Source organism: Myiozetetes cayanensis, unplaced genomic scaffold, assembly GCF_022539395.1.
Source record: "Myiozetetes cayanensis isolate MyiCay16 unplaced genomic scaffold, myiCay2020 scf16, whole genome shotgun sequence".
Taxonomy (NCBI): Eukaryota; Metazoa; Chordata; class Aves; order Passeriformes; family Tyrannidae; genus Myiozetetes; species Myiozetetes cayanensis.
In genome coordinates this window covers 10,859,689-10,886,277 of record NW_026087270.1, presented here as the reverse complement: position 1 = coordinate 10,886,277, position 26,589 = coordinate 10,859,689, and the positions used below count along the sequence as shown (strand labels likewise).

Genomic DNA, 26,589 nt, shown 5'->3' with positions numbered 1-26,589 from the left:
GATTTCTGATGCCTTCTGTGCAACCTTATTTATTGACGGTTCTTGAAGAAGCTGTGATTTATTATAATTGTTCTCCCAGAGCAGAGATCACTCTGCCAGCAGTGTCACCACGAGTCCCCACGCCAGGCGGGTACTGCGGGCTGGGACCGGAGCACCATCAGCCGACGCACGGGGTGCAGGGCAATCAGCTCTAAAAATTTTTTTAGTCAACACTCCTGATGAATATTTCAGCTGCAAAGGAATAGCGTGCATTAATTATTGCAAAGAGATGTCTTTAGGAGAAAATGATTTTGAAATTCAGTTTAATTTCATTGTAATGCGCTGCAAACAGGAAGGGAGTATGTGTGTTTAATTGGCTCTCGGGGGTAAGGCCGGGAAGATGGCATGCCTTTGTCACAGGCCATTAGTGATACAGACTGCATAATGAGGGACTACAATCAGCTCACAGCTGCCGGCTCCTACGGGGAGAGAATGATATTAAATAGAAATCAGTATAAATTAAACTTAACCCTTTCGCTAACTGAGCAAAGCTCAGAGCTGGAAATAAGGGAGGGGAGCAGAGACAGGACGGGGGTTCAGGGTGGGTCAGGGGGTGCTTGGCCAAGCCCTACCTGTCCAGGTGACCTCCCTGATGTCCTCCCTCCCTCAGACAGGAGCCTTGAACTCCCCTCCCCATCCCATCCCCCACTCTGCCTTTCTTTCCTTTCATTCCCCTCATCACTGCTTGCTCCATCTCTCTCGTGGATATCGGGTCGATGGGGCTGGTTTTTTTCCAAGCCTCATTTAACTGGCAGTTCTGTGAATGAGCCCTATTACCCCTTCCTCTCCCTGCTTGCCCCTGCTGCACTGGCAGCCTCTGGAGATCACTCAGAGGTGGCAAATGTCCCCGTGGTTCCCACCTCAGGGAATGAAAGAAGTTGTGTCCTGTCATAGTGACCAGATCTGAAGGGTGAATTCCCCCCATTAAGCAGACGTGGGTGACTTTGGATCATACTGTCAGGATCTGAAAGAGGTCAATCCTGGCCACTGCCAGGCTGTAACCTGCCGTATCTGCCACTTCCAGGTCATAGAGGTGATTTAAAGGTGAGGCTGAACACCTGAACCCTGACAGTGCCATTTCTGAATCCATACCAGCATTCTGCTCATGCCAAACTCTGGAGTGTGTCTCCATCAGTGACCTACAGGTCACCTAAAGCAGATGATGGGGTGATTGCAGGTGGTGGCCAAGTCCCCATGGCTGAATTTCATAGAATTATGGAATTATACTAACCCTGCCCTCTGGCATTGGGAAGCCATTCCCCCTTGTCCTATCTCTCCAGGCCCTTATGCAGTCCTTCTCCAGCTCTCTTGGAGCCCCTTTAGGTACTGGAAGGGGCTCTAAGGTCTCCTTGGAGCCTTCTCTTCTCCAGGTTGGACACCCAGCTCTCTCAGCCTGTCTCCACAGCAGAGGTTCTCCAACCCTCAGAACATCTCCATGGCCTCCTCTGGACTTGCTCCAGCAGTCCCCATCCTTCTTATCTTGGGGTTCCCAGTGTGCTGAGTATAATTATTTTGAGGCTCTACCTGAGTGTCCATCCCCACAGTTACACACACAAAGCCAGGAGTCACCAGAGCTCATTCCCTCCTTTGGTTTTGTGACCATAGTTAACTTTTTTCTCAAAAGTAGAGGATCCAAAAGAAAAAATAGCCAAAACTTAATGGTAGCAGTCATTTTCCTGTCTGACTGACAGCTCCTTTATTAAAATCCCCTTTTCTCCCATTAAGCTGTTTCCTCAGGAAAACAAGCTCATGTTAAGGATGGTCCCTCCCTCCAGAGCAGGAGGAGAAAATAGCAATGCAGAGTCTGGCCACCAGCACTCCCACAATGTGCTCCTGCAGCTCCCTACTCCATTTCAGGGGAAATCTTGGGAAAACCAGGTGCTTAGTGCAACAACTGCAGACCTGTTTTCCCTCTGGGTGCGTGTGCGCTGCGCAGGAAGCTGGGCAGCCCTTCCTCTGCAAACCCACCCCCTTTGTGCCTCCAGCTAGAAAAGGAAAGGGAAAAAAGGGGGAAAAAACAGTGACTTTTTGATGAATCCGAGATTGTGGTTCCTTGGAGAAGCCTCTGAACTCCTGGTGTTGCAGAGGGGATGTGCTGTTGCTCTGCCCTCTTTATTCCCTGGGATTTGCACTGCTGTCTGCTGATCCCTCCATCTCTCATTTCCATCTGAGTGAATTTGATTATTTTTATTGTATTAACGCTGTTGACAGAGCTGCTTAGATCAAAGTCCCCTCCAGCCATTTCCAGGGAGACTGCTGGGTTTCCACCTGCTGTCATACATCCAAGTGGCACCGAGCCCTCGGAGACCGAGACGAGCCCAAAGGAAAGATGCCTCTGGCCGTCTGTCTCATGTCCCTGCTGGACCCTCCCAGCTGTGCTGGCCCTGCCAGGTGAGAGGCAGCCTCCAGACACACTTGTGTGCTGCTGAGCAGGAAGGAGGGAAGAAAAGAAGGAAGAAAGAAATTTTTTAGGATGAGGATGGTGGGGCCCTGCCACGGGTTGCCCAGAGAAGCTGTGGCTGCCCCATCCCTGGAAGTGTCCGAGGCCAGGTTGGATGGGGCTTGGAGCAACCTGATCTAGTAGAAGGTGTCCCTGCCCATAGCAAGGGGTGGAACTGGATGAGCTTAAGGTCCCTTCCAGCCCAAATTATCCCATGATTCTGTGAGCAAAATCAAACCCTGAGAGCTGGAGGAAAACAGAGAACCACCAGCCTGCCTGGTCATCACACTCACTGACATTTATCCATCCATCCATCCATCCGAGCCTTGCGATGCCAGTGCAGCTCAGGCTGTGGCACTGTCACATTGTATTATCCCTGCCCAGGAGGCAGCAAGTGGCTCTGGAGGCTTAAAAAAGGGGACAGAGGGTTTGGGAGTGTTGTGCTCAGGCACTGCCCATTTTCCCACATATTTTCCTGCCTGCACAGGGTGTTTTCCCCACAGGAATCTGTCAGTCCAGCGAAGTGCACCAGGCAGCAATGGGATCCAAGAGCAGCCTTCTCCCCAAGGGAAGGCCAGCTTCCATTCACATTTGCCCATACATCCAGAAAATTAGAATCTGGTGTATTCAGGGAGATTTATTTTCAATTACAGGTTAAGGCTGAGACATGAAATAGCACTGGGTATGAAAGTAGTGCATAAATCCTGTAACAAATCCATGTATCTCTGCTCCATATAATAAGATTTTATTGATTGCTATATTGTATCTGTCAGAATAAAACTCTCTTAATGCATGCATCAGGATGGGGAAGATAGAGAGCTTGGTGGGAGTGGAATCTGATTCAAGAATCAATGCACTTTGATTAATATGTTGTTAAGAAAGTAAGAGTTATTTAACTTGTTTGATGCACATTTTGAAATGATGACTCATATATTTTAAGTTTCTTTCTTTAAGCTGCATTTAAAAAAACCCACAACCTTTGTAGCTGTTTTTTCACATTGTTAAGTCTTAGTTTGTCACTGAATTTTTACTGGACCCTTTTACACAGGTCACAGACACCCCAGAATCCCATTAATAATAAATCCTATGACCCAAAACATTTCCTATATACCTTTGTTGGAGGCTTTAGGGGGAGAACAGAGTGGATCTTGTGTCTCTTTATTCCTTCTGGATGTTCTGCAGTGAAAGAGGGAGATCCAGGGAAAAGATTAAAAAAAATTAAAGTTGCTTTTCCAGTATTATTACAAACACAGGCACCAAGGCCAAGCCCTGGCTTAGCTGGGAACATCTCAGCACTGAATTCCCAGCTTGCTCCTGAAATAGAACATGCTCTAGTTGCAGCCATGAATTCCCAGTCAAGGGAAGGATCCCAGTGACTCAGAGTGGTTCCAGGGACCTCTTGGTGCCTGTCCATCCTCTTCAGACGGAGCTCTCCAGTCCACAACTGCCACCAGCTGCAAATCCTTGCCATTTCCAGCCTGGCTCTTTGAGATTCCATAGAATCATAAAATAGTTAGGGTTGGAAAGGGCCTTTCAAGGTCATCAAGTCCAACCCCCAGCAAGACTGGAGCACAGGCAGCGACTGAGGGAGCTGGGGGGGTTCAGCCTCGAGAAAAGAAGGCTCAGTGGAGACCTTCTCACTCTCTGACAGGAGGGTGGAACAACAGACGGGATAAAAGGAAATGGCCTCAAGCTGTGCCAGGGGAAGTTTAGGTTGGATATTGGAAACATTTCTTCATGGAAAGGGTGTAAAGCATTGGAACAGGCTGCCCAGGGTAGTGGTGGAGTCACCATCCCTGGAAGTGTTCAAAAAATTTGTGGATGTGGCTCGTGGGAACATGGCTAGTGGTGACCACGGTGGTGGTGCTGGGCTGATGGTTGGACTCAGTGATCTAAAGGTCTTTCGCAACTTTAACAATTCCATGAATTCCATGGGAGAGGAAAAGCTTCCTGCTGTTTTCCAGCACAGAGAAATAAAGTGTTTGTTAGAAAGGCCCTGGACAGGTATCCTCAGCCAGGCACAAGCTGTCCTTCCTCTGGGGCTGCTCCCCAAGGAGAAGGGGCAGGATGAACCCCCATCCCTCATGTGCAGGCCTTTCCCAGCACTTGCCTGTCCCCAGGGACAAGCAGGTGTTTCCCTGCCAGGGAAATTGCTCACATCCGTGGGTGGAGCACAGACACCTGAAAGAGAAAACACTTGAGCCTGATCAAGGCAGATTATAAATAGAAATGCATCTAATTAGCATCCTAATCTGCAGGTTTTCTGTTTGTTTGCGGTGGCTTTCCTAGGCACAAATCCAGCTAATGTAAATTCTATTTTTAAAGGAATGATTCCTTAATTGTGTTGAAATGATGTGGAGTTACTGGTGTGGTGATCCCGCCGGATGGAGGGTGGGCTCTTCCCTGGAGGATCTTCTTGTGGACTCTGTCAGAGATAAGCTTGTGAGTGAGGCAGGATGGCAGCACTCACCTCTTCCTTTGTGGGCAGCTCAGAGCTTGGACCCACCTTCCCATAAATGATGTGAAAGGACACCCCCAAAAATGCCAGATGGACCCCAAACACAGCTCTGTGTGCTGCTGTAGAAGGGATATCTAACTGGATATCCATGGGGCAGGAGCAGAAACCAGACCAGCTGTGTGCTGGGCTCACATCTCCACCCAGCCCTCATTTAAGAGGTGTTTCTTAAATGTGGAATGGTTTCTAATACACCAGCCTTTATCACCTCCAAATTCTTTGAACACCTGGGAGAGAGAATTCCCTTTTTTATGCTTCTTGCATCAGTATTTATTCTTTCTCCTTGAGGATTCAATATTTCCAGGTTTGCCCAAGAGCTGGAAGTCTAGGGGTCATCAGGACATGGGAGAGTGGAACGAGATGAGTTTTAAGGTCCCTTCTAACCCAAACCATTCCATGATTCCCCGATTCTGTGATTCCATTTCCTTGACTGCTCATGAAGCTGATGTTTTCAGCAGTTCAGAGTGACTTGGGATTTTTGTAGCTGTAAATGAGAGCAGCTTTTGGCACAGAATTTGTTTACTCTCCAAAGCTCTGCTCTCGTCGTATCAAACATCTTAGATGCCAACCCTTTACTTCTTTGAGAACCTCTGCTACACCAAGTCTGATTTCCAAAGGCATGGAGCAATTGCTTCCCAGCTGAGAGACGGTGGGAACAGCAGGCACCCGTACCTCCAAAATCCAGGCTCTTCCCTCTCACTCTGCTTCTACCTCTCAAGCTGTTCTACGACAGTGCTGCTCTCACAGTCTGAAGGCAGAGAGGCTGGAATGAGCCCCTGACTGCTGGGAGTGGTTCTTCCCATCCCATCCCATCCCATCCCATCCCATCCCATCCCATCCCATCCCATCCCATCCCATCCCATCCCATCCCATCCCATCCCAGGGATTTAGGAAGAAATTCTTCCCTATGAGAGTGGTGAGGCCCTGGCAGAGGTTGCCCAGAGAAGCTGTGGCTGCTCCATCCCTGGAAGTGTCCAAGGCCAAGCTGGATGGGGCTTGGAGCAACCTGGTCTAGTGGAAGGTGGTACCTGTCCTTCCTTGTGTGGTGATGGGGGGCTATCCTGACAATTCCCTGTCACCAGAGGTGTCCAGCTCAGGAGGAAATTTGACCTCAGGAGGAAAATAGACCTTCCTTCTGGATTTGGTTTCACAGAATCACAGAATGGTTTGGGTTGGAAGGGACTTTAAAGATCATCTTGTTCCAATCCCCAGGCCAGTGCCCTGGTTTGCTTCCTCCCTGGAAGGAAGGAGAGCAAGGGTCACTTCTATCACATGTGATCCAAGACATGCTGACGTTTTGTTGGGTGCTGAGCTGGTATTGGTGCTCGAAGACGAGCTGAATGTCTCTGCCTTTGAGAAGCTCTTAACTCTTCCCTCTGGGTTTCACTCCAGACAATTGAGAACATATTTACTCATGACTAATGCCACTGTACTGTAAGCAAAAGTATTGGCTTCTGTATATTCAGGCAAACAATTTAAGGCAGAAATCTGTCCTTACGTCTCACCAGTGCCTCTGCCAACACTCTCCCATCATTATCTTGCTTTATTTAATTATTTCTCTCACTAGAGCCTGGGACAGGTCACTGCATGGACAGGAGCTTTCTTTAGCTAATGAGTGATCGATTCCTCAGTGTCACAGAATCACAGAATATTCTGAGTTGGAAGGGACCCACAAGGATCATCAAGTCCAACTCTTAAGTGAATGACCCACATGGGGCTCAAACCCACAACTTTGGCCTTATTAGCACTGTACTGAGCTAATCTCAGGGTCTGCAGAGAGCAGAGGGGTTTGCTCTAATATTTTTATTACCACCATTATTATTTTTGGTTACCACGCTCTTCAAAGCTCCGCCAGCCGCGTTCAGCTGTGCAGCCACACCTTGGAGCATTGACTTATTTATTACTCCTTGAGTTTTCTTTTTCATCTCGTTGTCTGCAGGGATTTCCATAAATATTTAAATGCTAATGTGAAAAAAGAAATGTTTTTCATTTTTACTTACCCATTTTCTTTTCTGGCTGCTCCTCTGGGCAAACCCATCTGCGGTAATTTGGGCTGAGGAGTTGGGGGGGGGTTCCTACTCAGCCTACTTGTGTCATATCAGTCACCCATGAGCTCCTGCTAATGAGGAGTGAACCTACAAAGTCTTAGCTGCCTGGTTTGCAGAAACCTTCAAAGGTTTGCCTGGTTTATCCACAGTTTTCCATCAGAGCCGTGTGGCCCCCTTAGAGCAGGACATGCAGCCAGGGGAGGCTTCATCTGCTTGTGTCCTTCAGCTCTCAGGGCTTGGAGAGGCTCCTGGTCATGCTGAGCTGAAGAAATGAGATAAAGCTGAGGAGGAGCACCTCTGGCAAGGGCAGGCAGGACCTGGGGTGCTTCCAGACTTTGCCAAGGCTGAGTTTCCATTTGGTGCTGTCCTCTCCTGGCTGGACACCAGCACTGAGGACTTTGCTGGCATATGTCACATAAGGGTGTCCAAAGCCAAGGCTAGAGCAGGGACCATCTGCAGCAACCCTTGAGGCCCAAAACAATAGTACAGGGATAGACCTTTGTATTTGGTAGCCCAAACCTGCTGCCCAGTGGGACGTGCTGAGAAGCCTGACTTGCAGTGGGAGGGGCTTTCCAAGCTCCCCAAGGTGTCTGCAGGTGAAGGTGACTCTGCTGTCTCTGCTCATCAGTGGGGTTGAAGCCGTCAGCACCCTGCCAACCCTACACCAGCCTTACACCAGCCTTACGCTCTCGGGGGTGTTCTGCGTGCAGTCATGGGCACTGTGACATGAAAGGGCAATGCCTAAATGCTGTCTTGCCTTCTTCTCTGTTCTTGGAGAAGGAGAAAAGTCCTCTTGAGAGCAGGGAAATGTCTGTGGGGTAGAATGAGCCTGCTCACAGTGGCCAGATCAGGGCTGTGGAGGGGGAATTCGGATCGTGATGGAAATACGATGTGCAGACAAGCCAAGATGGTCAGAGAGCATCTCTGTGACTTCTCAACCTGCCTGAGAGGTGCAATAACTTTGAGGAATCTTTGGAAAATACATGTGAGGGGAAGGAATCACTGATAGATCAGCCAAGACAAGGGGTAGCTGCACTCCTGGGCTGCCCAGTGGCAGCCCCAATCCCCCTGTCCCCTGGCTGGAAGCAGAGTGGGGGAGAGCACAGCTCAGGGTTACTAGCTTGAATTACACTTGTCTTACCTGCTCCTTTCATGTCACAGGTACCTGGAGATGCTGCCAGCATTCCTGGCACTGCTCCATCTCCCGCTCCGCCAGCGCAGCCACCCAGCGTGGGGAGCAGTGCCTTATTAGCACAGCTCCTTGTGAGATGCCCTTGAGTGATTTATTTTTTTTCCAGGTGCAAATGCCAGGGGAGGCTGTTCCAGTGCTTCCCATTCTTTCATCTCGGCAGGGTTTTGCCCTTTCTCCCAGCGTGGCTCTGACAGCAGGCTCAGCGCTGCTGCCTCTGGAATACAAAGTTCTCTGTTACAGAACATGACAGGAATTCATTCCAGGCTGGGCTGCTTTTTTTGTTCTGATTTTCTTTTTTCATCATGCTGGATACTTCAGAGCTCTCTGGAGAAGTTTTGAGAGTGTGGAGTCAGTTGTTTAACCCCTTTCTCCTGGGAGCAGGCAGCTCTCAGCAGACCCAGCACCTCTCACAGATCAATCAAGAATCTCTTGAGTTGGAAGGAACCCACATGGATCATCCAGTCCAACTCCTGGCGCTGTACAGGACACCCACCATGTCCCTGAGAGCATTGTCCAAACACTCCTTAAGCTCTGGCAGCCTTGGGGCCATGACCACTGCCCTGGGGAGCCTGTTCAGTGACCAACCACCCCCTGGGGGAAGAACCTTTTCCTAATATCCATCTTAACCCTCCCCTGACTCAGCTTCATATGGATAGATGGAAAAGACTGCAAAGCACGGTGCAATTCCCACTCCTTGCCCAAATCCAGAGCAAGGACTCAACACATGGAGGCATCTGCATCCCTCCATCCCTTAGCAGCAGTCACGAGGGCAGTTGGAGGGTCTGTCCCCCCCTTGCTGAGCACACAGCACCTGCCATTAGTGCTGATGGGAATCAGGGAGCGCAGGGAGAGCCGAGGATGCCCCTGAGCTACAAATCTACTTGGCAATTTTATTATGTAAATAAATGGTGCTGCACATCCACCTGCTGCCGCCGCCGCTCCCGGGGCTGTTCGTGGCAAGGTGCGTAAACAAACAGCGATTCCCTTCTAATAGATTTATTTCCTTTCTCGTGAGCCATTAAATTACCTCCAGATTTCACGCGGGGAGAAATCTGTAACAGCAGCGAAATCTTGCTCTGCCTCGGTGGCCAGTGGCCTGCAAAGTGTGACAGCCACCGATTCTCTTGGATGTTGTTTTGGGGGAGGGATGGGAGCAGGCAGTGCCACCCTGGGGATGACCCTGACTCTGGATGCTCCGTCCTTGATGCCTGCACAGCCCATGTCTGGAGAGCAGGAGTCCTCCAGACCAGAACAGGAAGGGCTCTTCCAGGGGAGTGAGGCAGAGCTTGCTCTGGACCTGGTGGAGACTTTGGGATGGGGCTTCATAAAATCCCAGAATGGTTTGGGTTCGAAGGGACCTTAACTCTCATCTCGTTCCATCGCCTGCCATGGGCAGGGACACCTTCTACAAGACCAGGTTGCTCCAAGCCCAGTCCAACCTGGCCTGGAACACTTCCAGGGATGGAGCAACCAGGACAGCCACAACTTCTCTGGGAATTCCATTCCAGCCCCTCACTACCTCACAGGGAGGAATTTCTTCCCAACATCCTACCCAAATCTCCCCATTTCCAGTGGGAAGCCATTCTCCCTTGTCCTGTCACTCCAGGACCTTGTCCAAAGTCCCTCTCCAGCTCTCTTGGAACCCCTTCAGATACGAAGGGGCTCTCAGGTCTCTTCTCGAGGTCAACACCCCCAGCTCTCCCAGCCTGTCTCCAGTGCAGAGCTTCTCCAGCCCTTGGAGCATCTCCGTGGTCTCCTCTGGACTCACTCCAACAGCTCCACGTCCTTGTGTTGTGGACCCCAAATGGAACCTGCCTGCAGAACAGCAGCTCCATGCTGAGCTCACCTGCCAGTTCCAAGCTCAGGGACATATCTCAGGGTGCAGCTGCTGAGCCCTCTCCTCCCTCCCACTCCCAGGCCCCACTGGAGGATTTTGGCAGAGGATTGTAGTGCTGCTGCCAGCAAGAGCTGCCGGTGCCAGGATAGCAGCTGGATTGAGGAGTGCGGTGCCAGCCCTTTTCCCGGTGCCAGTGGCTCTTCTGGGCAGGGCTGGGACATGGGAAAGGGCTTTGCCCTGGACCCACAGATCGAGCAGCAGCCCTGGGAGCTGCTGGGGAGATGATTTCCTTATGAATAATTGGTGTGGTATTAATATACATGTGTTTTTTTGAGGAAGTTTCAAACTCTCTCCCTCAGGAGCCTTTGATGCTTTATTAATGATCGCGGCGCACACAGAGCCCTCAGAGCACCACAGCGGCAGCAGGGCCTTGGAGCAGTGCCATTATTTTTGGGCAATGCCTTCCATGAGCCCAGGGAAGGCATTTGCTGGTCTGAGTGACCAGATGAGGGTAGGTGGACTTGAGAAGCCCCCAAACCGCCTCTCCATGGCTGTGGCACACTCCAAAGGCAACAGCAAGTTGGACTTCGGGAGCCTGGGAGGTCTCACTGTCATCATCTGTGCAGGGTGGAAAAGGTGTGAGCAAGCAGGAGTTCAAGATTTCAACCAGATTGGGATTAACAGGAATTTTCTCAGGTCCCCTTGTAACTCAGGGAGAATCCAATAACCTGCAGAAAGGACAAGATCAGAGCTTGGCTCCAGTGAGGAGCCAACTCCCTGATCAGGAGTTGGACTCGATGATCCTTGTGGAGCCCTTTCAACTTAGGATATTCCATGATTCTGTAATTAACTTTGATGCTGGGAGGCTGCTGGAGGACCACAGGGTTTTCCTGCTGCCTTTCCCTGCTGAGGCATTTAGGGACATGATGCAGCAGTGGGGAAGGAAGTGGGAAGCAAGGCTGGGAATACAGCCTCGTTTCAGGGAATGTGTGTGCTGAAGTGCTGAGGTGGATGGGGGTGAAGGGGAAGAGGAGAGGAGCCTTCAGGCAGGTGACCCATGGGAGCTGGGACACGTGCCGGCACAAGGAGCCAAAATCCAGACTTCCACAAGTCTAATTACCCTTAATTAGCTACAATTAGTGCTCGCGACCTCTGCTTGTAGCCAAGATGGCTGAGAGCAGGGACGAACATTCCTCACTTCCATGCAATAAATCAAGGTAAAGTTGGGCTGTTATTCAGCCTATCATTTAGCATTTCATTAAATAGATATGTACACATACATCATCGCTGCCGAGGAGGTGTCAATCCCCCTCAGCAGAAGGGATGCCTCCAATCAATCCCAGCAGTGCAGGAGAAGCTCTGGATCGTTGTGTGTTGCATCTTCACAAGTGTCCATCAGGTGCTGGTAACTCCTCAGTGGTTGAAAGCCCAGTTTTCAACCAGAGAGTTGCTGACAGTGATGGTGAGTGATGGGGACAGTCTGGAAGGTCTGTATTGGAGCCAACATGCAGCTTCAGCTGGGCCCTGCTTTGCTGCAGCATCTTCTCCTATCTTTTCTCCCAGGGAACAAGCAACAGAACAAAAGAAAATGGCCTAAAGTTGCACCAGGGAAGATTTAGGTTAAAATGCTGGGAAAACTTCTTCATCAAAAAGGTTGTCCAACCCTGGCACAGGTTGCCCAGTGCAATGGTGGAGTCCCCATCCCTGGAGGGATTTAAAAGCCATGTGGATGTGATGCTTAAGGGCATGGTTCAGTGGTGGCCTTGGCAGTGCGGGGGTAGCAGTTGGACTCGTTGGTCTTAAGGGTCTTTTCCAACCTAAACAATTCCCTGATTCTATCTTCTGTTGGCAGTACATTCCCACAGCACGCTCAGAGGAGGACTCAGTCTCCTGCAGCTCCAGGGCTTTGTGGTTGGGCTGCCCCAGGGCTAATGGGAACAGCCCTGGTTTGCCTGTGTGGCACCACACGTTCACTGCCCTCCCTCTCCCAGTGCTCCATAAATAAATTCCCCTAGTCCATCCCGGCACACTGTATCAATCTTGTTTAATAGACTGGAAAGCTTATTGCACGGCAGCGGGTCGCAAGGAATGTCGAGGTGATGGATTGCGCCTTCCCGGAGTCGAGCGTCGTTGATATATAATGAAATATTTATGATTTATTCCAGCTAATAAACTGGAGTGAAGTGTGTGATGTATGTGAGCAGATGGGGGATCTATGGATGCAGTTTCATGGCATGGGGGGAGGGAAAGGCTGAAAACCGTAACGGAGACACATCGCTCAGCTGCCCATCCCTCAGCCCATCCCGGTCGGCACTTGGCCACAGAGGGGACGGATTATCTAATTCCTATGAACAGCCTTTAGCGCTTCATAATCATTTATCCACCCCACATGGCTTTTCTCCAACAGAGGAGCCTCTGGGAATGGGAAGAAACCATTTCTTTGAGCGCTGGGCTTGGGTTGGGAGCTGCACAGGGAGCTTGTGCTGCACAGGGATGGGAAGAGAGGCAGAGTGACCACAGGAACGTCACTGCTGTGCCACACTCAGCAGCTTCTCAGTCCCACTGTGGCTGTGTTACCTGCAAAAAATAGTTTCCATGGATCTAGGAGCGTGGTGAGATGCTGAACTGCTTTGGAAAGAGCAGGGAAACTTGAAAGCACATGAGAGATGTGATGGGCACATGGAACTCATGGCTGCAGGAGGATTCCAAAGCTTGGCAAGGAGCATTTCTGGGTTCTGCTCCTGGACCTGATCTGCAGGCAGGAAAACTGTTCAGGAAGGAGGAGGATGGAGGAGGACCTGCCTGCCAGCTGTGGCCCCACAGCTGCCTTTGAGTGGTCAGGGTGACCATCACAAGCCCTGACTGGGCCCCTGTGTGCCCCAGTCCAGCTGAGGTTGGAGACTCACTCCCACAAAACCCTTACCAGGCAAATGGAGTTTGAACTCCCAGATTTTGGCTCTGCTCTCTGAGGTGTTGAGAATCGGGATCAGGGCTCAGGCTCTTCATCGCTTGCTCAGTCTGTTGGATCAATCCTGCCTGAAAAATAAATAATTTTAATAACCTTTGCCAGAGGGTGAGCTCTGCTTCAGCCTGGGATGGACCAGGAGCATCAGTAACCACTTCAGAGTAGCAGGAGGCAGGCAGGAGTTAATCCCAGGGTAGAGCAGAGATGCAGAACCTCCTGCCCACTGCTCCGTAGTGTGCAAGGCCACTTCCCATCCCACCGAGGCCGCTTCTTTGCATCCCACCGAGGCCGTTTGCATCCCGCCAGCTGTTCCTATTTCTGCCTAATTAGCCTCTGGATCAGTGTGCTTGGAGATCCTTGGCTGAAAGGCACTAGAGAAGGGCAAAGAGTGATTATTCCAACTGCCTCCCTTCAAGCTTCCCAGGGGTTTTCCAGCTGGGAGCCTGCTGGTCCCCCTGACACAGTTCCCCCGACACGCTGGTTTGGTGAGCAATTTCAGGTGCAGAGGAATTCAGGAGGGTGAGCACCTTCCTCCACCTCTTCTCTGTGGAAATGAGGGATCATCATGGCAGGAGAGCAGCTGACAGCAGGGAATTCTTCCTGGAGTTTGGGGAAAAAAAGCCTTAAAGGCTCCCAAAAGAGCAGGGTGGATTGTGTGATCTGAAGGAGCTCTGCTGGCTCTCCCCTGTCTTGTCTGTGGGTGGCACAGGGTGACTGTGCCCAAAGGAGCTGCCATACAGGTCTCCTCTGTGTCCTGTAGGTCAGAGTCATCTCGAAAAGTGGCTGTGAGACATTCCTGCTCCCCATTCCCACTCTCTGAGGAGAACTGGGCTGAGCTCCTGCATGGAGTATTTGAAAGCCAAGACTTTGCAAAAATCAGGAGTGATTCATTAACAGCAAAAGGTCTAATTAATATTTGAAAGTGCTCAAACCACATCCTGCTGCTGTCAGGGAAGAGCCCACCAGCATCCCCCGCACAGCTCCGGCCCCTGGAGCTCCTGAGGAGAACATTAACAGCCTCCGGAGCAGGAGGGTGAAATAATCAACAAATTAATTTCCCTTTCAAAGGGGAGTTTTGCTGTTTCTTGGTATTTTCTGCTGTGCAGTACTTGGTCTATTGGAGTTATGACAGGAGTGAGGAGACATCCAGAGATCCTGTGGGATGGAGCCATGAGTGTCCCATGGTCCAGTCCTTCAGGGGCCACATACTGCAGCTGGATGAGGTTTGGTAATATCCAAAGCCAAGCTTTCCTCTCTGACTCCACATTTGTACCTGGTGCTGTTTCCAATGCTCCAAAAGTGCTTCCAATGCCTCCTCCGCTCTTCCAACACAATGTTCATGCAGTCCTTGGTTCTATCTTCATTTTTTAAGGGATGGCTGGTCCTGGTCTGAGCCCAGACTGTCCTCACCATGCTCCCAGTGCCTGAGGCTGGACCCATTTCCATGGCACTGGCATCTCTTCCCTGCTGCTGATGTGCACAAGAGCTGCTGTGCTGAGTGTTCCCCATGCTGGATCTGCCCAACAACACAGCCAGGGAGGTCCTGAGGGAGTCTGCCACATTGCAGCTGCAAACAGCCAAATCCACTGGGATTTGGATGCTCCTGGGCTGGGCTGCGCTCAAGGTGTTGGACTGCGTGGCTTTGGTTTGCAAACCTTGGAGTGCGGATCCTCAGGTGTCCACACTGTCCTGCCTCCCATCTGCTGGGGTGGAGCTGCCTGGGAAACACCTGCCATGTCCCTTCTAGGGGCTCCAAACACAAAGGAATAGGTATATAAATAATGTGGGATGGGGAAACACCTCCCAGAAGCCAGGAAAGGCTGCGTGACAGTTTGCAGATCAGCGCAGCGCCGCGTTGCTCCCGGGTCAGCTCCACGCGCCAGATCTCGGCTCGCACGTCGCTGCCACACTGTCACTGCCACAAAGCTGGTGGCACGTGTTACCAAACAGTCTTCCAAGTTTCTGAGTGACATCTGTCCCTGGGGAGCAGGGACGGTGTGCCTGGAATGGGTTCCTCCTGGGGCGCCCACCTCTCCTCAGCACCCGTGTGCAGGGCTGAGGTCTTGGATTAATGTGCCAGACCCATGTCGAGGGCAACACCAGCCCTGTTCATTTAGTTTTTCCAGCAGATCCTAAGACATTCCCGGATCTCCATCTAGACTGGGCTGAAGTCACTGTTCCTCATGATTTACCTGAAAAGTCTTTTTTTTAATGCATATTTCAGCTATCTCAGAGCTCTCGGGAGCCACTCAGCATTTCACTTCTCCAGCCAAAGTGTTCTTTTGGTTAATAGATGGTTCAAATATTTGCTCAGGACACCTTTGATGTGGGAATTGTGCCGTGTTTGCCAGGAACAAGCTGCCCCGTGGGTGAGAGGGTGTTGGTACAGGGGCTCTAGGGAGAGTTTGATCCTGTAGTTCAGCTCAAGGAGCAAAGAAAGAGGTTCTTTGTTTCCTGTGTCCTGGGAAGCGGCTCTGGCTGCTTGGTCTGCAGTGTTGGTCACTGGTAGCTCTCTCCACTCTCTGAAGGAGGTGCTCAAAATACAGCCCATCATGGCAGAGTCACAAGGGCCCTTTTGTCCTTGGAATGGGGATTTTGCAACTTGAAGAGCCTCATTGCAGAAATCTCTGCAGTCTGATTTGGGAAATGTTGCTCTCCGTTGCACGTGTCTCCTTCTGCATCTCCCTGTGAGGGTGGTGAGGCCCTGGCACAGGCTGCCCAGAGAAGCTGTGGCTCCCCCATCCCTGGAAGTGTCCAAGGCCAGGTTGGATGGGCTTGGAGCAACCTGGTGTAGTGGAAAGTGTTCCTGCCCTTGGCAGGGGGTGGGACAGGATGAGCTTAAGGTCCCTTCCCAAACCATGCCATGTTTCTATGATTTTGTATATATAAATATATATATAATTGTCTGAAACTCGAGCAAAGGGCAGCCTGTTCAATATGCAGCTCAGCACAGCCTTTAACATTTCACAGAACAGATGCCCACTGAGCATCTTGAAACAGATCCAAAGGTAGCAGTGACGGCCGCTGTCAGGGAAACAATAATCCCACAGCCTTGATGCAGCTCCGGCATGGAGCCACTTGCCACGGAGTTCTGCTGCTGGTGGCTTTGTGGGATGAAAGGAGCCAGTTGGAGGTGGCCCAGGCAGGCAGAGGTGGGGTGTCCGACGCCGTCATCTTATCAGCCAAAATTCCCTTCCCTGCACAGCTGGCTGCAAGGAGGGAAGTGCTGGTTGTGGCTCCAAGCTGCGGGAGGAATCTGAGCACGGGCACAGTGTCCTGACCCTGATCGTGTGCACTGTGGTGATCCCTATGCTAGAGGGAGGAGGATGAGGATGGAGAGGGAGTGAGGCATTACTGGAGTCCAGCATCCCTCAGCTGATGCCTGGCATCAGTCCTGCTGAAACCAGAGCAGGACTGGGAGCTCTGGAGGCAGGATGGGCAGGAGAAGGATCACACAGGTGTTGAGTGAACTCCATTGCATCCCTCCCGTCCCTACGCTGGTGCACTGGGTACTCCCTGGAAACACCGGGGAGCCAGCTGGAAAGGAAGATAGACAGGAATGTGGTTTGGAAAGTGGTGTTATCTCATGGGCAGAGAGCTCCATTCCCTGCTCAGAATCCCCCTGTCACCTGTTGTCCATGCTGGGCAAGGGCACCCATGCTCTACATCCTGTTGGACGCAGCAGCCTGATGGAGCAGGAAGAGCTGGAGCAGCTGGGATGGACGGAGCACAACACCAGCAGCAGGGCTGCTTGCAGAGGCTGGGTGGGCTCGTGGGGCACAGGAGCTCACATCAGGACCCCCCAGAAGATGGGCACAACTTCTGCTCTGGGCCCTCGAGACAGTGCCAGGTTTGGAAGTGACTCTCAGACTGTTTACCTGCAGCATGTGGGGAAGAGCCTTTAAGAAAAGTCAGCACTGTTTTAACAGGTCTCCTCAGCCTGGGAATTCCCCACTGGCCTGGGAAGCAGAGAATGCTGGATGTGCCGCTGCACAGGCTGCCTGATATGCTGGGCTGGGAGCAGATGGTGCAGGGCAGAGGGTAATGTGGTTGTCCTCGTGGATGGCGGTCCCCCGGAGCGTGCTCCGGCCTGTCAGCTCAGGAAGTGACAGCCAGGCCCTGGCACTGGGCTCACAGGAGAGAGGAGATGGAAAGGAAGAGACATGGGAATTACAGAGCTCGTCCCAGAAGCTCACAATAGTTACAATAATAATGCAGCTCATTCCCCCACCATGACGTCCTGCCAACAGGATGGAGGGATCCATGTGGGGAGCACAGGGGATGGAAGGGGAGCAGCGAGGATTCTTCCTCCTCTCCCTGATTGTATGGAGAACATCTGGAAGAGGAGAGCTTAGGGAGCACATCTCCTCCAAAAAGGACATTTTGCAGTTGGCAATAACATTTCTAAGCGTGGGACACAGCTTCATGGGCAAGTGTGAACAGATCCTGCCTGTGCTCCTGCTGAGAAAATGGGGTGGCTGCACAGGGATGCTGGCAAAGGCCATACAGGGGTGATGGTGGTGGCCATGCAGGGATGCTCATACCCTCAGCCAGTCTGGTTCCAGCTATCACCCAGCTGAACCAGCCAGGTACAGATCCCATCCTAAGGACCCTGCTCCAGCACTGGTCTCCCAAGTTGCCTTGGCACATCTGGCAGGGCCATGGTGGATGCTCTGCATGGCCCTGAGAGCTCAGACTGCTTCCAGCTCAGGTGTTTCATTGTGGTACAGACATGTCCTGACATCCCTCTGCCAGCAAAGCACAGACTTCCCACACTGGAAATGGGATCTCAGGCCAGACAAGATCTGTTGGTGCCCTGTGCATGGGGGACAGGAGTGGGACAGACACAGGGCCCCAGTGACAGGCTCTGCCCTGGCAGTCTGCTTTGCAAACAGGCTCCAGAGAGACCAGTGTGGCTGACACCTCCCCACAGACTCAAGGACACCCAGGGATAAGAATTCTGTCCTTTCTCAGTGTAAGGAGAGATAAGAGAAGCAAGTCATCCAGGCAGGCACAGAGGCCTTTGGCTTTCACATCAGGAGACCCTGGAACAGAGAAATCTTCCCCCATCCAGGTCTGTCTCAGAGACTCAACCATGTCCCTGTCCTAGGGATTGTTCACCCCATCAGAACAGAGAAAATGCAAATGGGGCCTGGACTTAGATCCCAAAGAGCAACATGGGAACTGTGTGTCACAGAACCAGGGCTGAATTCCCTCTCCTCTCCCCATCTTTTCTATGTGAATAAGCAGCTCTTGATCTCCCTGCTGAAAACTCACAGCTCTCTGCTCTCCCAGTGCCACCATTTAATTAATGTTCCCTCTCCCATCCTCTGTCAGTCACACACCACAGCGGTCTGGATGCAGGAGGCAGTTCATCCCAGCAGAACCCCAGTTTCAAACTCTCCCTCAACTTCAAAATATTCCAAACAGCTTTCATCATCCACACAGTGCCAAGGGGCAGGCAAATACAGGAACAATTAATCATTCCCTGGCTCAGCTGAGCTGCTCAACATTTTGGCATGTGCCAGCTGAGCAGGGACACAGCTCTTCTGGGGAGCAGCCTGGATTTCAGGTCTGATCCTGATGCTTCATTGGTCTGACACTGAAAATCTCTGGGCATTTGCTGCCTTTGCAGCACCACGTGTAAGCTGTGGAGCGTGCCAGGGGTGAGCTGGGAATCAGGTGTAGAAAACTGCACCGCTGCTGGCACATTTTATGGTATCTGGGCTGGTAATGCTGCCAAGTGGCATTTTGAGGGGCTGGACAAACAGAGCCAGAAGGAAGGAGTGGAGCAAGGAGAGGTTTGCTTTCCAGGAGACACAGCAGTGTACAAGGACGGCGTGTACTGGATCAGGGGCCGCACCTCGGTGGACATCATCAAAAATGGAGGGTTCAAAATCAGCGCCCTGGAGGTGGAGCGTCACCTGCTCGCACACCCCTACATCACAGGTACTGCTCTGCCCTGTCCCTGTGGTGTGCTGGCAAGGATGGAGCGTGGGAACACAGCCCTGGATCAGTGGGTGCATGAGGCTCCCAAGGGCTCCTGCCTGGAGCTCACTCCCAGCCCTCCCACAAGCAAGACTAGTCTGAGCAAAGTGTCTAAATCCCACTGTTACTTCTCTCCTGGGGCCAAAGCCCGTGGCCATGTGCTGAGTCAGCAGCAGCTCCCATCTGACTGTGGAAATGAGACTGTAATTTGATCTGTCCTGCCCTTGTGCATGGCCCTGTACAAGGGGACAAAAGGCACCCCCAGCTCCACACCACTCTGTACATCATCTTCCTCCCTATTGACTCTAAATTGCTCAAACCATGGGGCTTCCTGCCTTTTCCATGGTACAAAGCTCTGTTTTTGTGTCAGCACAAAGGTCCAGGGTGTTTTCCTGTGCATTTTCCTCCCCTCACATGGCTGCTGCCAACACCTGAACCCCCCTTCTACCCCCCTAGGCTCCAGAAGCTGCTCAGGTTCCTCACTCCACCTCCTGTTCTCCCTGCAGACGTGGCTGTGATCGGGCCCCCGGACATGGTGTGGGGGCAGCGGGTCAGTGCTGTCGTGCAGCTGCGCAAGGGAGAGATGCTCTCAGTGAAGGACCTGAAGGACTGGGCCAGGTAAGATGCCACAGGGAGATGAACAGTGGGGGACACAGGGAAAGCAGGGTCAGAGCCAGCAGTGTCCTCATCAGGGACATGTCATAGAATCATAGAATCATGGAATGGTTTGGGTGGGAAGGGACCTTAAAGCCCATCCAGTTCCACCCCCTGCCATGGGCAGGGACACCTTCCACTACATCAGGTTGTTCCAAGCCCTGTCCAACCTGGCCTTGGACACTTCCAGGGATGGGGCAGCCACAGCTTTTTTGGGCAACCTGTGCCAGGGCCTCACCACCCTCACAGGGAAGAATTCCTTCCCAGTATCCCATCTAACCCTCTGTCAGTGGGAAGCCATTCCTCCTTGTCCTGCACTCCAGGCTCTTGTAAATAGTGTCTCTCCAGCTCTTGGTTCACTTCAGGTGCTGGAAGGCCACAATTAGGTTACCCCAAAGCCTCCTCTTTTCCAGGCTGAACAATCCCAACCCTCTCAGCCTTTCCTCATAGGAGAGGTGCTCATCGTGCTGCATAGTGCCTGCTCATCCCTTGTCCTTCTGGCAGGGACATTTGTGATCCCAGCAGATCCTTTCATCCCCCACCTATGGCCTTGTGAATCCCCCAGGTGTTGCTCTGTGGGTCCCTGGTGCAGGGCAGGGGGCTGCACTCAGCCCCCCATGTACTTCCCTGCCTACCCCCCTCCCAGAGTGTTCCCTGCACGTCTCTTCCCATCGCTGTCCCCAGCTCTGTGAGGGAGATGTTGCTCTTCTGCCCTTGAAACCAGAGCCCCCGGAGGGTCCGGCCGCCCACCCGGGCTGTGCTCCCTGCCCAGCAGTGGCTCCAGGCACCGCTCCAGCCCCCTCCCGCCTCTCCCTCTCGCCCTGTCTGTCCCCTTTATTTTTTATGTCACTTACATTCACTTGGCCCCTTTTCTTGCGCTCCCTGGCAGGAGACACATGTCCCTCTTCAGAGTGATTCATTTTGCGGCTTTCACTCCGATGGCGCTTCCCGGCGACAGGCGCCATCCCGAGTTAGCGGATCCATATGGCCGGGTGCTGGTGGCAGCGGGGGGAGGAGGCCAGGCGAGGGCTGAAGGGCTCAGCAGACTTGGCATCTCGAATTAGAGTCAGTGCCAGGACGCTGCCGGGGCTGGGCACAGCCCCAGGTTGGTGACACACGGGCGGCAGAAGGCAGGGGAGACCCCCCTGCGTGCTCTGCAAAGGGAATGATGCTCAGTGCTCAAACCCCTCCCCGCAGCAGGAAGGCCCCCGTGGGCTGTGATCACTGACAAATCACCTGCACGCTCCTGGGGAGGTGACTCACCTGCAGTCTCAGTTCTCAGGGACGGGCACCAGGAACACGTGGGGTCCAGCATCCGCCACTCCACTGCGCGTTGTCCCTGTCTCTAACAGGGAGGGTCACTGATTCCACCATTTGAAGGGTCTGCATGCCCCTTCCTCGGGGGTGGATGGGTGCTTTGGGGTGCCCCATGGCAGGATTGGCAGCACAGGCAGCTGCTCCCAAAGGGCAGCGAGTGGGAAGCCAAGGGTGACCCTCATGGATGAGCTGGAGGTGTCAGGTGGAGCCAGGTGTCAGTAACAGGGTCTATCTCCAGTCCAAAACACGGCAAGTGGTGAGCCAGGTCCAGGTGCCACCAGAGAGCACAGGCAGGAGAAGAATAGGACCAGGGATGAACTGTGGTGGGGGAACAAAGTCCTCCCAGGAGACAAGGGCAAGAAGAGGGCTGGAAACAAGCCCTGCATCCCCAAGAGTTGAGCTGCTCCCTGCAGAGACAGGCTGGAAACAAACAACCTCCCAAACAGCTCTAGTGGGACTGAGAGCTAAATGGGCCCCTGGGGTGCGGGTGGGGGTCCCAGGTGTGACTGATCAGGGCCCTGAGGGCTGTGGGTGCTCCCAGGACACCTCAGCCTGTGCTGGTCCCAGATGGCTGTAATGGACTGTTCCAGGGAGACCATGGCTCCATACACCATCCCAACGGAGCTGATCGTGGTGGAGGAGATCCCACGAAACCAGATGGGGAAAGTGAACAAGAAGGAGCTTCTGCAGCGCTTCTACCCAGCCTGATTCCTGGCCCTGGGGTCAGGGCTGGGACCCCCAGGGGTGCTTGGCCTTGATCCACGTCTGTTCTGCCTTCAAAGAGGTGCCGCAGGGATCAGCAGTAGCAGATCTGGGCTCACTGCAGCCTGGTCCATGAATAATATCCAATAAAAGTAGGATTTATTTATCCCACCTGGCCGAGCTGAGCCAGAGCTGCAGAGTTAGGTTTTCCTTGTGTGAGAACCCTTTGCAGGAATCACAGAATCATGGAATAGTTTTGGTGGGAAGGGACCTTAAAGTTTACCTCGCTCCAACCCCCTGCCATGGGCAGGGGCACCTTCCACTGGACCAGGTTGCTCCAAGCCTCATCCAACTTGGCCTTAGACACTTCCAGGGATGGGGCAGCCACAGCTTCTCTGGGCAACCTGTGCCAGGGCCTCATCACCCTCATAGGGAAGAATTTCCCAGCACAAATGAAGAATAAATACAAAATCACACATAGATACTGGCTGTGCTGTCTAACTCAGTACATCTCTCCCCATGTTCTCCCAGTGCACCTCATGGGTGTAATCCATCCCACAATGGAGCAGGAAAGGGGGAAGGGGAAGGGATGGCTGCCAGGGACTTGCAGGAACCTCAGTGTGATCAAAGAGCCATGAAACAATAAATAATGTGCAGAGACCCCAGGGAGATGGGGAGGAACAGCGTGACCAGGCTTGGGGTTTGGGCTGTGTCCACAGTGGGGCAAGGGGTGAAAGCCCTGGTGGGCACATGGCAGGCTGGGGTGGGGGCAGAGCCAAGAGGGATGTCACAGGCACCCTGGAGCAGATGCAGCATGAATTAAACTCTCTGTATGTATGAGACACCAGTGCCCACGTCTGAAGGTCATTGATTACCTGGAGGACAGGCACTACTGATAAACCCCACCTTTATACATGGAATTTTGTCCCTGTTTGACTTCACACAGGAGCTGCCAGCCCTGGGAGACCAATAATGCCAGTGAGGGATGGCAGCCATGCCCTGCAGGTTCCCAACCAGTGGGTCCATCCCACTGCACTGGGGAGGCATCAGGATGCTGGTCCAATCCTGTCCAGGGCCAAGGGGCTGACAGGGAGCGCCAGCTTTCCCCAGCAGCTGGTGGGGCACTGGAAGCAACAGGAAGGGCAAGAGGAACAGAGAGCACAAGTAATTACAGGGATACCTTTGCTAGGGTCAGTGGAGCCCCAAAAACCTGGCAGAACACATCATGAATATGGAGGGGACAGCTGGCAAGTACTGGACATAGGGAGTAGGGATGGGATAGGGACATGACAGCAGATGAGAAAAGGGGAAGGGGATGTGGATAGGAACAGGCTTCCTCCTTTGCAGCCCCTCCATCCCACTCCACACCATCTGCACAGGGATCCAGCCACATACCAGCACCCAGCCCACAGTAGCATCTCCCAGGGCCTGAATTTTGGTGTTTCAGGCTCAGAAGGAATTGTGATGGGGACACTGGGGACACCGAGAGCTCACCAGCCACCCCTCCCTGTCCCACACCACAGGCTCAGTGCTCCAGCACATGGACACACGTGTGGAGCTGAGCACTGGCAGCTCGTCCCAGCCTGCGGGAGGGACCGAGCGGATCCTTTGTTAAAACATCAACGATGCAGTAAATTTTTTAACTTACCAAATAGATCAATATCAAATTATCATGTCTCGCATTCATAACTCTTAAGCAAGCAACAATGGAGAAAGACAAGGTCACTGGAGAATAAATAGCAGCAAAAGCTCTTAATGATCTATCATTCTCGACAACCCCGGGCACCCCGCACCAGCCCCGTGACAAGATCATTAATAAAACTCTGCAGGAACGCTATCGATTGCTTTGATGGATGATCACAGGTAGCAAATACTGTAAAACACCTGGTTGTCACACACAAAATGAGTAGTTTGACTCACACCTCAGCGCAGGGACTCGGCTGTGGCTCTGCTGGATTTGCTCCTCGGTGGTTTCTGCAGGGCAGGCGGTCAGTGGTGACCCCCGAGTTTGGGGCTGCCATCCATGCTGTACCCCCATGGTGCCACCTGCACTCCCCCATTGTTGTTCATCCCTATAGATGGAACCTGTTAATTAAAAGCCTCATTAAAGCACCTGGTTATGGTGCTACGGAACCCAGTTTGGGAGCTGAGCCAGGTGGAGATGGGGTGGGGTGACCTGGTGCCACTGGATGAACATGGAGACCTCCAGGAACACTGACACAGCGAGGACCCCAGGGAGGGATGGGAGTCTCCGAGGCCATGGGCTCTGCTCCCTCCATGCTACCTCCATTAGGGGTGCAAGAGGGGCTGTGTCCCCCCCTCTCCCGCTCCAGGCATTTCACTTGCAAGCCACGTCGGCATTGACGGTCGGATCATATGTACACAACCATTCAATTACCCCGTAATGGCTACAGGCGATTAAGCCATCAATCTCCTTCATTAAGGCCTGCCAGGCCCAGCCCAGCATCACCCAATAAAACCATTAGAAGAACAACAACAACAACCCATAGCAGCAGCTTTAATGCATGGGCTGTTACGCTGGCCCTGTCAACAGCACTGGGGGTGTCCCTGACCTGGGGACGCCTGGGGACTCACTGCAGTGGATATTGCCCTGCTGGGGTGTCCCAGGGAGCTGGGGACTGCCCACCCATCCATGCCCCCCCCCCCACTCAGCACACCAAGACCTGCTCTCATGCTTTATAGCTGACATTACCTTTTATTGCCATATAAAATTGAAGCTGGTGGCTTTATGGGGCTATGCCAGCGTGTGGCACCTCTGTGCTCCCAGCTGCTCCCTCTGCCCTTGCTGGGCACTGCCCTGACCCCCAGTCCCTTGTTGGGGTCATGACTGGTCCTGCTGCATCCCACTTTAGGAATATCCATGGTCCCAGCACACACAGTGGGGGCACAACTGGTCCGAGCAGCCACAGCAGTTGCACTGTTCTGGGCAAGTCAGAGAGTGTCAGATGGGAGGGGGGATTGGGACCCTCCAAAACAGGGTGACCCAGCACAGCAAGGAAGGTCATGGTCCTGGGCCGGTCCCACTTGGACTCAGCATCTGGGAGACCCCAAGCCACTGCACTCCAGTGGGACCCCCAGTTTTTGGGGGGAGAGGGGCAAGTGGTGTCAGTGCAGGGCCAGCAGTGAGGGGGGCTGCAGCACTCGCTGTCGTGCTGCAACCGGGGACACACCACGGGCAGCCCTGTCCCCACGAGCGGGTCTGGCGCCTTGTCAAAGCCTGTCACATCTGCCACCCCAGCACCCCCGCGCCGCGGTGCCGGTGGCAGGGAACATCTGCTCGGCCGCCCCGCTGCCACGGTGCGTTAGGGTCAGGGGCAGCCGCCAGGACCCCCGGCCAGCGCCGCCGGGGCGGCTCCTCGCCGTGACACTGATGCGGGGTGACAGGACAGCGGGGCGGACGGATGGGATCGGACAGACGGACGGGCAAGTGAGCGCCGCTGCCCACGCCACGGCCCAGCCAAGCCGCGGGTCATCGGTGCCCGACGCTCACCCGCTCGTGACAAGTCCTTGGAGACACCGACAGCCCTGACACCACCGCTCAGCTCCTGGGTACGGGCAGGACACATCCTGTATCCCTCCTCCTGTATCCCTTTTCCCACACCTTGTTCCGCATCCCCGTGTCGGTGCCCACCCACAGGGCACCTGTTCCGTGGACGGGACGGTGCTGGCCGGGAGTACCTGCAACTGCCAGGCAGGTACGCGGTGATGCCACCAGTGTCACCGAAAAACCTACGCTCCCTTGCCAGATCCAGGGCTCGGTTATCCGGGAGAGCAAGAGTCCCTCGACCCCTTCGACTTGCCCGGGGGGTCGCGGTTCTCCATCCCTGCTGCACTGGGACCCCGCGCGGCGAGAGGGGGCCGGTCCTCGGTGCGGCACCTCGTGCTCGGGGACCGCCGATGTCGGGGCTGGTGGCCTGGACGATGCTGCCACCTGGTGCCACGGCACCGCGACAGCATCGGGACCGGCATCGGGGATGGGGGAAACGCCGGGACCGGCACCGGGGGTCGAGAGAAATACTGGGACTGGCACAGGGGCCGCAGGCGGCACCGGGACCAACCTTGGGGGTCGAAGAAAGCACCAGGACGGGCCCCGATAGTCACGGGCAGCATCGGGACCGGGGTTCGGGGGACAGCACTGGGACCGACAACGGGGGCCGAGAGTCTTGGCGGGACTCCCCGAGCAGCCCTCGGCCGCTCCGTCCCGTGGGAATCCATCGGGACCAGGAGACAGTGGGACGCTGCCGTCTCTCTCCTGACCCTGCAACAGGACCGGCCCCGACGCCAACGCAGATGATACCGGCACCGTGAATGGCCGGGGAGAGGCCGGTGGGCTCCCCCCGACGGGAGGAGCGGCGTAGCGGGGCGGGAAGAATCGCTCCCGATCACTGTTCGTGTCCGTGTCCCTCTCCTTGTTCCTGTCCAGGTTCCTATCCTGTTCAGGTTCCTGTCCCACTACCGGTGCCGGTCCCTATCCATGTCCCAGTGCTGGTCCCTATCCCTCTGCTGGTGTCTGTTCCTGTCCCAGTGCCGGTACCGGTCCCTGTCCCGGCGCCGGAGCAGCGGAGGGGCAGGGGGCCCAGGTCTCCCCTCCCGCCCGCCCCGTCGCGGCATCCCCGGAGCGCGCCCTGCGCCAGCTGCCGCGTTCCGTCCGCCCTGCCCGGGGCTGCGCACCCCCGGCCCCCCGGGCCCCCGGGTCCCGCTCTCCCGGCCCGGGTAGGGAGGACCTCCCCCCCATTCCCTCCTCGCCCCCCGAATTCCCCCGGCGGGCCCCTCGGCGGGCCGGGCAGGGCAGGGGGTGCGGGCTGCGGGCCGGGGGCGGCGGGGCCAGCTGCCCGCGGGGGGGTCCAGTGCCCGCAGCACATGTGCTGTCA

At 53.9% G+C, this 26,589-nt stretch overlaps 1 protein-coding gene across 2 annotated transcripts in view; it reads left to right on the top strand.

Annotated features, from left to right (window-relative positions):
- The window catches only part of ACSF3 (acyl-CoA synthetase family member 3), a 57,221-nt gene extending 35,042 nt beyond the window's left edge, over nt 1-22,179 (top strand). The window contains exons 8-11 of one of the 2 annotated variants that reach the window (XM_050311254.1): nt 2,251-2,430; nt 18,851-18,985; nt 19,531-19,642; nt 21,537-22,179. In XM_050311254.1, coding sequence (XP_050167211.1) covers nt 2,251-2,430; nt 18,851-18,985; nt 19,531-19,642; nt 21,537-21,753 — 644 coding nt within the window. In that variant the 3' untranslated portion in view covers nt 21,754-22,179. The remainder of the gene's footprint in view (nt 1-2,250; nt 2,431-18,850; nt 18,986-19,530; nt 19,643-21,536) is intronic. The other variant, XM_050311255.1, reaches the window with a different exon arrangement.
- Nucleotides 22,180-26,589: the final 4,410 nt, after the last annotated feature.